Source organism: Coptis chinensis, chromosome 5 (assembly GCF_015680905.1).
Source record: "Coptis chinensis isolate HL-2020 chromosome 5, ASM1568090v1, whole genome shotgun sequence".
In the NCBI taxonomy this organism is placed as follows: domain Eukaryota; kingdom Viridiplantae; phylum Streptophyta; class Magnoliopsida; order Ranunculales; family Ranunculaceae; genus Coptis; species Coptis chinensis.
Window position 1 is genome coordinate 88171812 of NC_141460.1, and position 17971 is coordinate 88189782.

Here is a 17971-nt window from a genome sequence, read left to right on the forward strand (position 1 = left end):
AAAACGATAAAAAAACGGTAAAACCGATAATAAATAATATAATAGATAAAGAATTTGATTTTTTTTATAAGAGTGGAAAAAAGAATTGACACATAAAATAAAAATAAAAATAATACAAATGAAAAAAAAATTCAAATATATGAAAATATCAAATTATCATTACTCATCCAAATATTAGAAGTTTTAGATTCAGTACCAAAACACGACTCTAAATAAGATACTACTAATTACCAACCATATTGGCATAATCAAGTTCTACAAATAAGTTAATAACTTTAAAATTTATAATTAATTATTAATAGTCCAAAATAAAATAAAACTGTCTCAATAAGTCAATCTAACACCCACTCTTCAAAAGGTAAACTCCAAAACCCCTTTTTCTTCTTCGTGTTTTCTTTTATATTAAAAAAAAAAAAAAAAAGGTTTTAAACGGAGATTTTCAAAATCTCGGGTTTTAAACGTTTTTTAAGTTTAAAACGCGTTTAAAACGTTTAAAACGGGTTTTTTTTTTTAAACCCGGGTTTTAAACTGGAACCAGACGCCTTGCCAATATCTCGGGTTTTAAACGCGTTTTTTTCAAAGAAACGCCGAACTTGGTGACAATGCTTTAGAATAGAAACCAAGAAAATACAAAAAAAATTAACCAAACCAAAAAAACACCAACTAATTTCAGGAGAAACATCAAATATTCGACATCAAATGACGCGGTTTTATATAAATTGCGCCATATAGCTCAGGCGGCTTTCTCAAAACCACGCCACTAAAGCCCATCTTAAAAGGCCAAGCCCACACAGTTTTCCAAAAATATCATGAAAAACATCAAATATTCGACATCAAATGACGCGCGCGGTTTTAGATAAACCGCGCCATATAGCTTACGCAGCTTTCTCAAAACCGCGCCACTAAAGTCCATCTTAAAAGCCCAAGCCCACGTGGTTTTGGGAAAACCGCGCAATATGTCACACATTAATTTTCTTATTTATTTTCTTTCCAAATCTCTCACACGGTTTTGGCAAAACCACGCCATAGAAGTCCACTTAGAAGCCCTAGCCCATGCGGTCCGCATGAGAGATTTGATACAACACCAAAACTGAAACCAAATTTTGGCCGATTTGGTGTTTTTTTAGTGTTTTTATCAACATGTGACTCTCTTGAAGATGAAAAAACACCAAATTATTGAAAATTTGGTGTTTGATGCTAGGAAAGTATCTCTCTTAAAGATACTCTTCCAACGTGCTAAAATGTTTGGGGATTGGATCAAATGCAAGTTAAAAAGGAAAGGCTATCAACATTTACAAGTTTTGAGTTTCTGTGTGGCAATGGGTAACTCAGACTAATATTTAATCAAAATTCAGTTTATCCTGTATCACTTCATCCACGAAGGGCAGAGTCTTGATGGTATTAAGCCCGAGGTTTTAGTCATTGGAGCCTTAACAATATCATAGGTGGAATTGTTGATAATTAACTCCGTATATCACGGCCAAAAGTGTTATCGAGTTTTATTGGTTCACTTTGGGTTATAGCGTGTTATCATGGAAGTTCTACACCTTTTCTAGTTTCAATTAGTTAGAAGAATGATAATTCCTATTTATTATTTATTGATCAAATAATTTTTGGTTAAACGTGTCAAAATTTTATTTTGTAAACCGATTTTCGATTAACGATTTAAAAAAACTCTTGTGTTATTTGGGTGTGTATTTCAATATTCACAAGGATGCATGGTTGTTGTGCATAAAATGAAATTAGTAAAATATTGTGAATGTGGTATTGATCTAATTTTGGAAATTCGTTGTTCTTGAAATGTGACATGGAATTTAACTTAGACTCGGAACTTAAGAAGGATGTTGATATCCCTAGGGTGTAAGACCCAAAAGGAACACTGGATCCATGTGTATTGACGTTGGTGCACACGTCAATGAATGTTTGGTTGAGTAGGTGTGAATGTCAACCCTTTGGTAACATTTGTCGAGTGGTTAAGTCAACATGGTATTCACATTGATAGAGTATTTTAAAATGAATTGTTCTTGCATGATGAATATTTGGATATACATGGTTTCTTGCATTAAGTAACAGTTTCAGTTAATTGTTATGAATATTGTTTTCATTCCAGGTACGTTTTTTGGTAATTAAAATTAGAATAGTACGTTCTGGTAACTCATTGGGCTTTTTGAAATCTCACTCCACATTGTTTACTATTTTTCAGACAAAGTAGAATTGAAAGCATGTTTGTTTAATCATTGGAGTATGCGGGATTTCAAGGGTTAATATCATTATAGTAGTTAATTATAGTATTCCTAATCCAAGTCACTATAAAGGGAAATTGAGAGTTTTCACCTTTGAATACCAAAAAACCCATGCCCAATGCAAGAGTAACAAAGTCGGTGACTTATAACTAAGTCACAACGAGGGTAGCACTTGCTACTGAGATTTTCACTGAGTTGTAAGCTTCGGATGGAATGTTTTATTCCGTATTGTGTGTGTGTGTGAGTTTTTTTTTTTTTTTTTTTTTTTTTGGACGGAATGTTTCATTTCGTCTCGCGTGTTTTTTTAGTTTTTTTTTTTAACTTCGGACGGGATGTTTCATTCCGTCTTGCGCGTTTTCAATTTTTACACCGCGTTTTTTCGATTTTTACATTCAGACGAATCAAACATCCCGTCCGAGATTCAAAGTCATCTATGCATTGAGCACTTTCACCTTGTTTTTCACCAAAACGGTAGCAAAGAGGAAAAATTGAGCCTACGTGGAAGTGAAAAACACTGACTTGCATTGGGAATGCTCTTATAAGATTATTTTCACTTTTGTTCACTTCTGGATGTAAGACTTGATGGTTATCCTTTAGAGTTTGAAATTTTGATTATCAATCATAATATTTTTAATAATGACGTTGGGAATATATGTTGGATTTGGATTTGGATTTGTATTTGTGGAATAATCCTTATATATATTTTATGGACAATGCACTTTGGGCATTGTTGCCTATTTTGAGATCCAGGGTGTCACAATTGCAAGCATTTTCTTCTCCATAGATATATAGATAAAATCTTATAGTTCAAGTACCAGGTAAATTAATGAATGCAGAGAAATTTTATGAGTTCGTTGCTGCCCTGAAGCACTTGGGCAGGTATTTTACTTCTTTCTTTCTTTATTTTTTTATTTGAGACACGTTGTCCGCTACTGGAAAATCCCTCATTAAGTGGGTTTTGCCAAAACCCAACCTCTATGCAGTTAAAAACTTGCATGTGTTCATCATCTTGGCTGTGTATGGTCCTCGCATTTAAGGCATCCTTAGGCTCATGTCTAGAAGTGGCTAGTGTCGCCTCGCCCCATTAACCCCCACCTATGCCTTTAACTCCGGGCTTCCTTACCCATAAAAAGACATTGTTATATATCAGATCAGTTGGAATAGGCGCTATATATAACACAATACAAGTTTATGTTTTCTAATCTTATTCTGCTGATTTTGTGTTTCCTATTTGTATTGATAGGTTACCTTAAAATAGTTTTTGTGTCTATTCACATTAACTCCTTTAACTAAACCAGGGGAAAATGTCTTGTGTCTAGGGAGCAAGGGTTTGAAGTTGCTGCTAGACATCATCTACTTGTTGGCACTTAGCATGCCCAAAAGGTATAATCCAACTCTCCACCATTCACTCATGGCAACTAGTTGCACTCGAATGCTAGCCTCAATAATACCTAGATGTTTACTTCAATATGTTTTACTTCTGTGCAGGTTATTGAGTGAATAAATAAGTGTGACGTAGACATTAGAAGAGAATTATTTAGCAGTATTTTGGTTAGTTAATTCCAAATCTTAATTTAGAATGTCTGGCCACCGGGTCTTTGGGTGTGTCGTCTTCTTCTTTGGGGTGTAGATGTTGCCCCGATGCCTGCTGCTGCTGGCGGGTGTTGTTGCTTTGCCCGGGTGCCCTACTTTCGCGATCTTTGGGTGTTGTTTCTACCAGTCGGTGCCTGCCGCTGGCCGGGTGATCTTTTTGCGCCGTGGTGCCCGCATCGCCTGGCCGGGTGTTCTTCTTTGCCAGCATCGTCTTTGCTACTACCGGGTGCCTCGGCACCAACCTGCCGCCATGGACCTTCATCTGCACGGAACTTCTTTTGGTAGGTTTGATTGTGTTTGAAGTCATTTATTATTACTTGGAACACTATATTTTCTTTATACTTTTACTGAATGATTGATATTATTAATTAGTCTCATTAACTACTTGATTGTGTTTATTTTGTTTTATTTCCATTAAGTTTCTCAGTAGGTTTTCCTCACATTTTTTCCAAGTCCTATTGGTCTGCCACCAACCCTAGGTCTAAAGATTTGGTAGTCACCATCTTTTCTATTTGCTTGATCTCAGGCCCACAAACCTCTTGTTGATGATTACTGTCCCGTGCAACTGATGAAAGTCAAATTGATTTCTTTTGAACTTCAGTTTCCAACACTTCTTGATATATTATCCATAAATAATATTAACCTTAGAGAAATTTCTTTATCAGGATTACTAGGCCATGGTGGTGCAACTCGGACATCAATTTCGACTTGGAAGACTTTCTATACAAGGACTCTGGTTTTTCTGTCAGGTTAAGTTGGTTCGAAATTTACACCATGTGTATTTGTTTCCCAGCTAGCAGCTGATGCTCTTTTACCATTTTTATAGCCCTTGATGGTGTCTATGCAAGCTTTGTTTTACCGAATGGTGTATGACTTAAACAAATGAAGTTACTATGTAGATGGGTCTACGAAGGTGTGATTGATGATCCTTATGAAGAATTCTTATTGTGTAGATGGGTCTATGAAGGTGTGATTGATGATCCTTATGAAGAATTCTTCATTGCTGAAAACAAATCACTCCAAAAGGTATTCAAAGTTTACCTATTGTTGTGAGCCCCTGGAGCATGCATATTAGATGCTTATTTGGTTTACATTTTACTAGGAGGCTCTTGTTCAAGATTAGGATGCCAAGTATTGGCAACAGAGATATAGCCTCAAGGAGGATATTCCTAGCTTCCTTTCAAATGTTGCAGAGTTAATATTAATCACAGGCAAATATTTAAATGTCATGAGGGAATGTGGACATAATGCACAGGTATATACGTTTTCCTTTTTCTGTCCTTCTCATTATGTAGTACTAAATTGTCAGATGACCTTTCTCAATCATTATACAAGTTTTTAAGTACATGTTACTAATATCTGGTTTGAGAAGTAATTTTTTAATATATATACTTCCTGCTATTTCCTTTTCCTAACTTCAAGATCATTTGTTTGGTCAGTTCTTTACAACAAAGCCATACCCCTGTGATCCATCAACTTTGCCCAAGTATCCACCGAGCAAGGAGTTTGATACTAAACTCCGGGATGAGGAAGCTAGAAGGTATGTAATAATTAATTTATTTCAGCTTATGTCATTCTTTTGTTCTGGAAAATGCTATTCAGCCCTATCAGTTTAATGTGTCGAGTGAGACTCCCTCATGCTCTTTGTTTTTAGGTGGCAAACCATTTTTCAAAATGTTTTTTCTTGTATTTGAGGCCATTTATGTAAACTGTGAGGCTTTTGTAGCATCTCCTAGAGTCCTCTATAGATGGTTTTAGATGGTAGCTAGAAGCTCTTACGCCTGTTTTGAATATGAAAATGAAAAGGAAGATCCGAACACTAATCGGGGACTGCAACCTCTTCCACAAAAGGCACAACGTGTTACTATTTTCTTTCTATCATGCAATTATTTTCTCTACCAGCGTACTGAACTGACGATATTTATGCAGGCAAAGAGCAACTTCAGTTAAAGGCCGTGAATCCGAATATAGGAGGAGGGATTCGAGAAACTCCAACGCTGCAGCCAGATCCAAATGTGAATGCCGAGTTACAAATCTCATTACAAGTATGTCCATGTCTTCATCTTGTTATTAGAGTTGGCCCTTTTTTTTATATTTGTTTATCAATTTGATTGAAGTCTTCACCTTATTTTACCTTTCCTTTACCTCTCTCTTGACTTCTATGGCATTTTCGAGCTGCGGCCGACCCAAAACCAAAAAGCAACAGTGAGAAATACAATCCACAAGAGGATGCTGGATCTAGCTTTCCCATTGATCCTCCCAGAGGGCCGAGTGCATATGGATCTTCATGGAACAAAAAGGGGATGGAGAGTGGACATGTGGGTTTAAGGACTCAGAGATCATACATGCCCATGCCCAATGGAGCTTCTGAACACTCTGGTTTGGCATCAAGAAACAGTGCACTATTCAATAACCCTGGAGAGAGGAACTCACATTCTCAGTGGGTGGATAAGCAACTGAGTTCTAAATACAATCAGCTAGATGATGTCGAACCATCTGGAAAACAGGAATGGAACAACCATTTACTGGATAGGCCCGCCTCTTCCCACAAGAAGGGTGATAAGGTATGTAGCAAGGAACTAGTTGGTAGTCAACTAGATATACCATTAAATAACTCTCTGTCTTATTTAAACAACGCAATCTTATTTGCCCGAAAACTTTGTATGTGCTTTAATCGTATATGAGTATTTGATTCCTTTATTTGTATTCTTGGATATCCAATTTGTTGGATCATCATATTAGATGAGCATGACTCATAACAAAAGCACTAGGGTTTTTTCTTAGGGTGTCCATTTAATCAGCGACTTTCGATAATTTATCACCAGTGCTTATATTATTTTATTTGGAAACGATATGTTAACAGGATGGTAAGATGTGTGATTAGTCATGAAGATATATAATCTGCTCCACTGTTTTATAGAATGGCTGTCTGTCGCATCTGCTACAATTAGGTAGCTGAGTGAGTTCAATTCGATATTGCATCTCATAGAGTGATGACATGAAAGGTTAAGAACCCTTAAAGAGAATGTGGATCTTAACAAATAAGCCATGTTAAAATGTCTCCGTCTTGTAGCGACATTGATATTTTATATCGATGTATGAAAATATAATTTATTTGTTAAATGTTTGAAATTAACTTGCATTGATTTTTCAAGGTTATGGCCCACCCAAGAAAAAAATAGGATCCATTACTCGGACCTTTAATGCCTCCCCGGGGAATCTCGACGAAATGCTTAAAAAGAGCATGAGAGGCAAATTCAACAGTCCCGAAAGCTCGTCTCGATAAGGTCAAGACCAAGAAGAATATTGGTGATGGCATCCAATCCGAAGCGCTACTTTACTCGAGGAGAAATGGCAGATGATACGTGACACTTGCTGTGGTTTGACTTTTCATCAGTCCTGCAACAATAAAAGCTCAAACCTTACTATTCTGGTTAACAATTTGCATCAAGTGGAGCTTTTAAGAGAAGGGTTGTTTGGGGTTACCGAGCTACATTGTGATATGGAAGGCTGATTAAGCTATGGACTCTTTGGTGGCCCAGAGGGTAGATGACCACCGATTAAGTAAAGCTGTTATGGGAAATTTGTACTTTGTAGTAATTAATGCTCGACGATAGCAATTGTGGCTTAATGTAAATGAAGAAATTATCAGAACCACACAATGCTTTTACATATTGGTCATATTTTTAGATGATGAGATTCATCTCTTGGGAGTAGAACAGTTAAATTGAAACAAAGAGGAAGGTGGGATAAAGGTAAATATTAGGATCATTAGGATGAAAAGCACGAAACCAAAACAAATATTTTTTTTTCAAATATATAAAAATTTTTGTGGCTATTCATACAAATCTGTCGGGTAGTATACAAGAAAAAATGCAAATTTATAATTATTGACTCCAACCGAGGTGTTAATTTGTTTTGTAAAACGCAAAAGTTATAGTGCCAAACCTTTTTGGGGACCATTTGAAAAACAGTTCAATAAAATGGCCGTACAGTTGTACACCAATGCATGTTTAGTACAAACATAGAACTCTAATGAATATCTCTAAAACTCTAAAAGTGTATCACCTTGGGCACAAATAAATGAGTAAGACCAAGTACAAAATGTCGTGTCGGAATAAAAATTCCATATCCTTAAATTGATATTTTAGAAAATATCACAAAAATAATTTTGGAGTGGTTTGATTACTTTGATTTTCTGGTAAATTGATGTTCTGTTATACCGTGATAATAAGATGATATTTTTAATAGAACATATAAAACTATGTTTTGCATGAAAAATAAGTGATGTTATTCAATGGGTTCAACAATATCATCTATCAAGTTCATCACTTCATGAAGTAGAGTCTATTTACAAGTCTATTTCTTGTAACTCGTGGAATCAACCATTTGTTAAAGAACCCCATTACATTAGTAACCCTCTCCAATAGCTCCAATTTAATGAATTTTATAGCAAAGAGGTCATCTAAATAAGTGTTCATAGTTTGTTCTCATACAAGAAAGCTTGAATTGGTACATCAAAAATGTATACCTACCACACATGAATTGATTTTGGAGCATATGGATAGTCACCATTATATGACACGACCCATTGCCACCCCTATTCACAATCTCTTGAAGTTAAACAAGAGCAATTAGCTATTTTGGAATCCAACGCACAATTTGTTTGCATGTTATTGATTTATAGCTACTTTACAGTTTACACAATGTTTGTTCCAATTAATATTTCGTTGAATGAGATTTTTTCTTTTATCTAAAGGGTCCAACACCACTCCCTAACTTTTGGATATAATTTATGATGTGGCGAATCTAAAAACTTCTAAAGTGTGGGTGGTTTAATAGTGTGGAACAAGAGTGTTGTATCATTATTAAAGTTAACAAATACGGCTGGATTTTTAGTGGGCTTCGGTTGGACATTTTTTGTCGAGCTTCTACTGGACTTCGATTGGAGTTTTTTAGTAGTTTGTCGAGATCTTCCGTCTTGGGTGGATCGATCGGAACGCCAAAAGCGCGGATTTTATATGGCACGTATATATACAAAATCGTGCAACTGCATTTGCATTGCCAACTCTCACGACCAATACAAATTTGGTAAGATCTGGGCTACCACGAGGATATCCCTATAGGGATGAGTGTTCCGAGATCCAATGGTCCGAAAATCAAAAACAAAAACAAAATGAGTTTGTTTTAACCGTTGGATTTTTCAAACATTCGCTGGCGTCCTTATGAAGATATCCTCGAGTAGACGAACTCATTTGGTAATTGGTATTTCGGGTTGGAGGTTACAGAATGAGGTGACATGTTGGACACTTGGATTACGATAAAATGCCGAAATATCCGAAAGACATCCAGATCTTCCGAAATATCGTGATATACAAAATTTCTAATAACTGAAAACCAACTCTGGGCGAAGAAAAGAAGGATAACACTGGCAAAAAAAAATTGTGTTTAACATAGTAATGGAGGAATACATCAACCAAGTGATATTATCTTCAGATGATTCCGACTCAGAAATGGAAGATGTGAAGATGAAGGTAGTCAAAGAAGAAGAAACTACTACCTTTTGTCTACCTGCTAAACAAATTACTGCCGAAGGTATGCTTTTCTTGTTTTATTTTAATTATATAGGTTAACTAATAATTCATTAGTTTTATGACAATTTAGTCCCCATTATGAATCCTAAGAAATGGGTTAACCTTCTGTAGCCACTTATCGATTTAGACGTTTTGATCAAACCGACTTGACGTGGGAAGCTTGTATATTCTTAGGACTCAAAGCGATTATGGACCTGATGCTAATAATGGTCACTATTTGTAATGCCTGTCATTGACATTTCCTCTGCTGATCATTCCTAGGCATTAAAGATTCCTTCTAGTGATGTTTACAAGTTTGTCACTTATCTTTTAAATCATGGAAGAGAACAGCCACATATCTTGTCTTGAAGCTGCACATTTTGTTTACTTATTAGTTTGTTCAGTTTCCCCTCTATCAAAAACTACTTTAGCAGGCTCTTTGGCGCAGGTACGGTCCTCAAACGAGCAGAAATGTATCAGGAATACATGAAGCTGATCCAAATTCCTTCTCTTCATGGCTCTGCTATTCCATTCACCACATGGCAGGGCCTAGCCAAATCTCTCAAGCAGTTATATGGTCAACCCTTGCATTACCTCACCAATGTCGCCCTAAAACAATTGGATCAATCAAGAATTGGCAGTGAGAACGAACATCAGCCACTGGATGCAGTTATCCACCCTCGTAAAGCAGAAGCCACAATCTGGCTCATGGAAGAAGTCCACAGACTGACTTCTTCTCACCATCACTTAGGGAATCTCTGGCTTTTGGACCCCATGCATCACGCCTTTGTTGATCCCATTATCCCACAGATATCTTGAATTCAATGTGCACAGCGTGTTTCAGTTATCAAGTTTGTTCTGTAACATCTCTGACATTGTTTTTGCTTGGTGTCTCTAAAATGTTCTTACATCCATGTATTTCGGATTTGAAGTAATATATTCTTCTTCTTCTTCTTCTTCTGTTTTTGTTTTTGTTTTGCTTGTTTTGCTTGTTTTTCTTCAACTTATTTGCTTGTTTAGAACTTCAGTATTTTTAGATGTACTTTTGAAAGATTGATTTCGCAACTGTTTCTGTCATAAACCATTTAACATACCCATCTCTTGGATGATATTGACTTCTGACGGTGAAAATAATATGCAATTTTTTTTTTCCGGGGTACTGTTGGCTTTTCATATCTCAGATGCGTTCTTTTACACAAGATACAGCTACTGTATATTACAACAATCACCAAAAGTCTCTGCAAGAACACAAGCCTTGTCTGAAAAAATGAAATCGGTTATTATCTCTAACTACGATCTCCCTACTGTACGTGTCTGATACAAACTTTGCAAATGTGTGGCAATCAGCACACATTCGAAGGTTCTTGATTACACGAATTTGATCCCCGTGATCTGTGCTGATGAGCCCAAAGGCAATAGCTAATTTCTCACTATGCCGATTAAGTGCATGTTCCTTCTCATGCTCATCGACGTCAAGCAAAACGTGAGATAGATTAGGTACATGGCCTGCATCCTTGAGTCTGCAGCACATTTCTTCAAGCATTCGGGCAATGTGGGTCATTTGCGGATGAGACTCATCACTGGCGGTAAACTCATTAATAGTCCCATTCACCTCTATTGAACTGGATCCAGGAGGTTTATGCCACCCCTTCTCTTTCAATTGCATTCTTACTCTCGCAACATCACACCATTTTCCAGCTGACGCATATACATTTGAGAGAAGAATATGAATCCCAGTTCTATCCGGAGCAAATTCTGTTACCCTCTTGGCTGCATAAGTTGCAAGTTCAACATTTTTGTGTATTCGGCAAGCAGCTAACAGAGCACCCCAAACTACATCGTTAGGTTCCATGGGCATGTTCTGGATAAACTTATGTGCCTCCTTCAACATCCCAGCGCGGCCTAGCAGATCAACCATGCATCCATAGTGGACTACTTTTGGGGGGCTTCCATAATCATCCTTCATAGACCTGAAAAAACGCTGCCCTTCTTCTACCAGACCACTGTGACTGCATGCAGTTAGTACTCCCAGAAAGGCCACACCATCTGGCTTCACCCCTTGTTTGATCATCTCATCAAATAGAATTATCGCTTTCTCACCGCTCCCTTCCATAGCCATTGCTCCAATGGAAGCAGTCCAAGCAGAAACATCTTTCTCCCTCATTTTATGGAACACTTGCATGGAACTTTGTGGATCACCGCACCTAGCATACATGTCAACCAGAGCTGTGCTGAGACACATATCACAGGTGATTTCATTGTTTTCTATGTAGTAATGGACCCACTTGGCAAGGTCAAGTGCACCTAAGTACCCACAGGCAGAAGCAACACTCACCATTGTTACCTTGTCTCCCTTTACACCCTTATTCTGCATCATCCGGAAAAGTTCAAGTGCTTCCTCAAACAAACTCTCCTGTACTAAAGCACCAATAATGGTGTTCCAAGATACAAGATCTTTATCTGGCATCAAATTAAACATCCTACTTGCAGGCTCGATGTCACCATTCCTGATAAATCCAGCAACCATCGTGTTCCAGGACACTGTGGTCTTGTTCACCATGGGATCAAATATGTAGCAAGCATAATCTGGCTCATCACACTTCATGTACATATCAATGACAGCATTAATTACATAATCCAAACCATTGAATCCATTCCTTAGAATGTAACCATGACACTCCATTCCATAAACCAGATTACCAAGTTCAGCACACGCGGAGACAATGGCCAGCATTGTAATGTAATCAGGTCGTAGGCCTGCCATCAACATTTCACGAAAAACAGTCAATGCTTCTTTTGCTAGGCCCTCTCGCACATAATTTGACATCATCGTGTTGTACAGAACCAAGTTTCTATCAGTACACTCGTCAAATATCCGTTTTGCAGTTTCTATCACCCCACACTTCATATACATATCTACAAGTGCATTAACCAAGGCATCATTTTCCTCAACTCCGCAACTTCTCATACAAGCACAAACCCGCTCACCCAGCTCAAGATCACCCAACTTCGCACAAGCAGAAACAACACACGTCATTGTCACTGCACTGGGTCTAATCCCAGACTCTACCATCTCAAAAAACAAATCAACTGCCTTTCTCTCACAATCCCCACGAACATAACCACGAATAAGACTAGTCCATGACACGACATTTCTCTCAAGCATTCCATCAAAAACCAGTTTCGCAGCTTCCATATCTCCATTCTCACTATACAAATGAATCAAAGAATTCTGAATAAATGTATCCTCATTAAAACCCATCTTCATCAAACACCCATGTACTTGATTCCCCTCTCTAAATGCCAATATCTTAGTACAACCACTAAGCACAAAAGGGAACGTAAAGTTATCAGGTACGACCCCTTCATTCATCATACGAAGATAAAGAAAAATGGATTCATCACCTAGTCCAACTGAAGCATAGCCTCTAATCAATGAGTTCCAAAGGAATAAGAAATCACACATTTCGCGATATTTCGCGAATAATTCAAAAACTTTTCTTGCATAATCCAAGCTTTCTAAAGTTGCTATTTCAGCACAAGTAACAACCATTTTGTTTACAACTGAGATAGTTTTACAGATGCCTGTTTTTGTTAACTGTGCATGATATTGCTCGAGTTCTTTTACGTTTCTGCAATTACTCAATGACCCAATTAAGGAGTTGGCATTCGTTTTCGGTTTAGAGTTGTTTTGGGTTTTGAGGATGATATCTTCATGGTGAAAAATTAGTGGGGATGGACTCAGCTGAGCAGCCATGCCTGCTTCTGTTTCAACTACCTTGTAACTGTTTATAACTAGTTCGACCGTTAGTTAGTTTATAAACATGTCTTGATACCATGCTTCTCAGCCTATTTTAATACCCTGGACACTTCATCTAAAAAGTCATGAATAGTAAGGCTTTAAAAAGTGCATAAATGTTGTATTTTATGTATGCAGCTCAAGGACCAAATGCTGTGAGATTGTGTATCTGCATCTTCAACATTTCATTCTCCATTATCATGGAGACAACAAATAGAAAGTATATTTAGACGGATATTTAGCCTCTTTCTTCCTTATCCAAAAATACCTAAAGTAATTAAGCTGATATTATCCTCTTCCTTCTCCTTGTTACGTTAGTATTTCCTCCCAAAACACGTCCTAATTTGTCTTTCTCCTCCTTGTTAATTTAGCACGTCATCTAGTGGGAAGCTATAGTTGAGATGGTGAAGCAGCAGGTGACTTGAGGGCTTTGTATATAGCTCTGATTGTATTAGGAGTTGTTCTGCAGCAACCTCCTATAAGTGATGCCCCACATTCACGCCACTTGTTCACATAGGAGACAAAATCTTCATCAGAGACACCAGTGGATTGCTGCAAAAGGGAAAGGGTAAACTAATTATAGATTGCATATAAAACACAGAGAAACCGGTAGGTAACAGAAAGGTTATACTCTATGAGCAGCAAAAGAATTGATATTCACGAAAATTCTACTTAATTTCCTTCTTGTCTAGATAAGTGCAAGATGTATAAGAATGATAAAGAAAAGTAACAATATAACCAAACTGTGCACTAGGTGCAAATATTGATGCTTTCAAAGGAGACCTAAAGTTTCGAGATAGCATAAGAATTCATACTGCAAGTTTTACCGTACAACCATCTGAAAGAATTGCTTTTACAGTCTCAAATCAGTAGTTGACTGGATATATTAGGGAGAAGTGGACCTTAACACTGGGCGTTCAAGTTTATGTACTGACAGTCAACTGTGTAGGGGTTTAGTTTACAGGCAAGCTTTCTGCAGATTGTGCAAACTTTGAGATATTTGGCATACAAGAGGTGTACTAAAAATTGCACATCTATACTCTAATTAGATCATTAAAAACCTTTATCCTTCAAACATTCAGGATACTACCGCTTCAAATATTATGCAATGTAACACTAATACTGTGTACCCTATTACATTTACTGATACAAGTGGAATAGGAAATGAAGTGAGGAGGCAACTCACTACCCATTGCTTCTGATCAGGATCATATGTCTCACCACTGTTGGGATATATAAGAATTGGTTTACTTGTCACCTGCATAGGTGAATTTGCAAGATAGGACAATAATCAGAAAATGTGCCTGATGAGGCACTTTAAAAAAATATAGCTTTCAAACTCTTACTACCACGAATCAGAAAATATAACTTAAAAAAAATGTAACTTTCAAAGACAATAATCAGAAAAAAAAATACCTTCTGAATCGATAGAACCAAACCACGAATAAATCTAGGAGGGGTACAATTGATTCCAACAGCTATAACCTTCTCAGATGAGTCAGCAATGGAGGCACATTCACTCAAAGAATCTCCGCTAACCACATTGACACCATCCTTAGAATTGAAAGCAAACCATGCTGGGATGTTTATGCCATCTTCCTCTAGAAGCTCAGCATAGGCCTGCATGAGCACACCAATGAAAGAAGAGCCTGAGAAAAAATTAAACAGGTTTCGATAATATAAAATTGGACCCAATTGTCTCAGTTGATCGCCACCAAACCGGTTTTATGATGTATCTGTCCAGAATACCTAAAGTTGTTACTCATCATCGATTAACCAGGCACTTAAAGATGGTATTATCAGTTTCCATTCTGAATCAGGACCACAATTTGCAGTTACCATTCTGGCTATCAAAGTCTAGATCGACATCAGAAGGCAGTGATTACCTGGTCAGTGATTCAGTGGAACATCTCATTTCCAACTTCAGTTGGACAGTTGAGATATAATTTTCAATGGACAATATCTAATTGTAGTCCAACATTATATGTGAAAACAGATATAACTTAATATGTACATCAGCATATATCATTTAATTTCTATCACCTAGTGGATACCTGGGCTTCTAGCTTATTTGGTATTGTCTCAAAAGCAATCAGATCAGGACCTGATTCTGCTAGGACCTGAACCCTTCTCCTATGAAATTCTTTCAAAGTTGACAGTGTTACTGCATCACCATAATTCCCACTGTAAAGTTAACACAAAATGAAAAAAAGAAGAACAATTAGCACCTTTGCTATTTGATTTAGACCTTTTAAAGAAAGACAGAGTAACTTACTCATATTCAGACCCATCGGCCAAATATGCCCCATAGCTTCCTACAGAGGCTGCGACCAAGATAGGCCGGTGCTTGAGAATCCTTCCATTTTTTGTTCCATCAGACAAATGCTCTGCACATCTCTCATAGTATGTATCTCGTGCCTCACATGCAATTTTAACACTTCTCTGCAGCAATGCTTCACTATCTTCTTTTGACATGCCTTTAGATTCAAACCCCTGAATAGTAGCCTGTGTCACACACAAAAAGATGATGGAATCTTCTTCTTAAAAATATATTACTTACATAACTGGAAGAAAAAAAAAAAGACAAAGCTAGCCCAACTACCTGATAAGATGCCGTGAGAATAATATCCGCACCTGCTTCAAGGTAATCGAGGTGTACCTGTAACATAAGAGGTCATAATTACAAGCCGAAACTATTCATATGTGAATGACAATGGAATGAAGAGACATTACAGTTTTGATTAAATGAGGAGAACTGATAAGACACTTGGCACTCCAAAGAGGGTCATTAAGATCAGCACCATGTCGTTCAAGTTCAGTTGCTAGTCCTCCATCGATCAAGGCGTACCCACCCGACTGTTGAAGGAAATTGGACATGCTCGACAATGGATTAACGAGTCCCAACCTCATTTTGATAATTTTATAGGTTCTTGTTTTGGGGATTCGGCTGAGTGTAAAGACTAAAGAGAGAAAAGAAATTAAGTTTGGTAGACTTTAGAGTAATAACGACTTGTTGAAAATTTATAGAGGGAAGGAAGTGTACAATTACAAAATAGCCTCACATTTTTACTTTTTCTCAATTAATGCTAGGGTTTACTATTGATTGTCTATGTCCATTTGGCACGTGGTAGATTCAACAGCCTAAAACTATGAGCATTGAGCAAGCCAAGGCTACACCAACTCGACACTCGAGTATACAAGGGGACATCAACACGATAGATTCGTTTATTTTGGTTTTTAGTTTTTAATTGTAGCCTGGGACATCAATCTTTTCTGGTAGGGGTGGGCAATGGGTCGTCCCAGTGCTAGGTTAGGTTAGTGTTGTGTTATATTCAGGTTACGTGTTAGGAGAGCAAACCCAATTACTAGCCGTGTCGAGTTATTTGTGAAATCCATACCCAACACACTTATATAATGAGTTACTCAATGGGTGACACTCTAAGCCAGCGGATCAGTTTCGGATCGGATTTACAAATAACATATACAGAGCTTACTGCCCAAGGACAAAACCCAATAATAATTTCACCATAAGTCCCAAACTGGGCTGACGTCATCATTTTTTACTTATAATTTCGGTTCAAGGACACATTTTCAATTTTAATTTCACCATAAATCCTATGTAAATTATTAGAATATGTCATATATGTAAAGTCTCACGTTTCTATAAGTGTGGACATCCATATCTAGTAGTTTCAATTATTATGTTTTGGATTATTTCACACTCAAGATAGATTAGTATAAATATGTAACTCTTGAAGAACTCAATCACTTTAACCCTAATCAATCTCTCTCTCTCTCAATCTATATTATTCTTCATTGTTCTTATTCTTGGTTTCTTTCAATATATCAATGTCACAACTCTCCTAACATCACCACTAACATGTAATTTAACATGATATCAGAGCATCATCAGGTTCAAATCTAAGTTTAGTGGTATATTAGGAGAGGTATCATCAAAATCAATATACAAGTTTTAGAGTATTCAAGTTTTAATCTTTCTCATAAGAAGAGACCAATAAAGTTTAAAGTTCTTCTGTCTCGATTCATAGGCGAGCACCTATACTTTTTCCCTCAATCATAGACGCGCGCCCATCTGTATGAAATAACACATTTCCGCTGGTGTTTGTTGATCTAGTCTTCTCTTTCTCTAGATGAACTCTTTTTGGAAGCTCTTTGAATTGGTTGATAAGGCTTAAGCTTATCTGTCTTTTATTCTTTTTGGTGGTATTGTTTCTTTGAGTTGGAGATTTTCTTTTCCGACGAGCAGATCTGATTCTATTCTTTTTATGCTCTTGGGTTCATTGTTGATGACACTATTCACTGCCACTATTCAAAGTACTGTTCACAGGCACTATTCACATATACTATTTACAACACTATTCATAGTTACTATTAACCTTTGCTGATATGATCTTCCCTTTCTCTTGATACACTCTATTTGGAAGCTCTTTGGCTAAAAAAATAAATAAACTCAAGTTTTCCATGACTTGTTCATGTATGTTTCTGCATCCGAGTGTTTTTTAAAACGCCCAACTAGTTTTCCACTACTCTGAGTATCTTTTGCTTTCCTCTTCGGTGTTTGTTAATTCTTATGACTTATGAGAATATAGTTATTAGTGAATACAATATTGTTATTTGACATGGGCATTGATTAATCTTTGGTCGTATAAATTCGTCTTTGCGTTTTTTTTAAGTAGGTATTGGTTATTGGTTGGTTATTCCACATGGTATAAAGGGGGAGCTATATTCTTATCTTTTCTTTA

The 17971-nt window shown here is 37.0% G+C and overlaps 3 protein-coding genes across 4 annotated transcripts; 1 reads left to right on the forward strand and 2 right to left on the reverse strand.

Moving 5' to 3' along the window:
* The first annotated feature begins 9244 nt into the window (after positions 1-9244).
* RDM1 (RNA-DIRECTED DNA METHYLATION 1) lies at positions 9245-10362 on the forward strand. Its single transcript, XM_086561566.1, has 2 exons — positions 9245-9431; positions 9858-10362. Exons 1-2 carry the CDS (start codon positions 9296-9298, stop codon positions 10226-10228), a joined length of 507 nt encoding a protein of 168 aa, XP_086417692.1. The 5' UTR covers positions 9245-9295; the 3' UTR covers positions 10229-10362.
* A 54-nt stretch (positions 10363-10416) lies between these two features.
* Positions 10417-13262, reverse strand: LOC147499790 (LOW protein: PPR containing-like protein). The gene has a single exon (XM_086561563.1). The coding sequence runs from the start codon at positions 13164-13166 to the stop codon at positions 10635-10637; it is 2532 nt and encodes an 843-aa protein (XP_086417689.1). The 5' UTR covers positions 13167-13262; the 3' UTR covers positions 10417-10634.
* A 53-nt stretch (positions 13263-13315) lies between these two features.
* On the reverse strand, positions 13316-16242 carry LOC147499791 (homocysteine S-methyltransferase 2-like). 2 transcript variants are annotated; one of them, XM_086561564.1, is made up of 7 exons: positions 15942-16242; positions 15811-15867; positions 15484-15713; positions 15263-15392; positions 14625-14828; positions 14395-14466; positions 13316-13760 (listed from the first exon to the last, which is right to left on the reverse strand). In XM_086561564.1, exons 1-7 carry the CDS (start codon positions 16116-16118, stop codon positions 13599-13601), a joined length of 1032 nt encoding a protein of 343 aa, XP_086417690.1. In that variant the 5' UTR covers positions 16119-16242; the 3' UTR covers positions 13316-13598. The 2 variants fall into 2 exon arrangements, with proteins under 2 accessions (XP_086417690.1, XP_086417691.1); XM_086561565.1 differs by having other exon boundaries at positions 14398-14466; positions 15942-16206.
* Positions 16243-17971: the final 1729 nt, after the last annotated feature.

Excerpts from the sequence above, each read along its gene's own strand:
- RDM1 (XM_086561566.1), top strand. The coding sequence starts at position 9,296 with ATGGAGGAATACATCAACCAAGTGATATTATCTTCAGATGATTCCGAC. Across the intron at positions 9,432-9,857 it reads TAAACAAATTACTGCCGAAG|GTACGGTCCTCAAACGAGCA; the intron begins GTATGCTTTTCT and ends TCTTTGGCGCAG.
- LOC147499791 (XM_086561564.1), bottom strand. The coding sequence starts at position 16,118 with ATGAGGTTGGGACTCGTTAATCCATTGTCGAGCATGTCCAATTTCCTT. Across the intron at positions 15,393-15,483 it reads GCCGATGGGTCTGAATATGA|TGGGAATTATGGTGATGCAG; the intron begins GTAAGTTACTCT and ends TTAACTTTACAG. Across the intron at positions 14,829-15,262 it reads CAAATAAGCTAGAAGCCCAG|GCCTATGCTGAGCTTCTAGA; the intron begins GTATCCACTAGG and ends GTGCTCATGCAG.
- LOC147499790 (XM_086561563.1), bottom strand. The coding sequence starts at position 13,166 with ATGGCTGCTCAGCTGAGTCCATCCCCACTAATTTTTCACCATGAAGAT.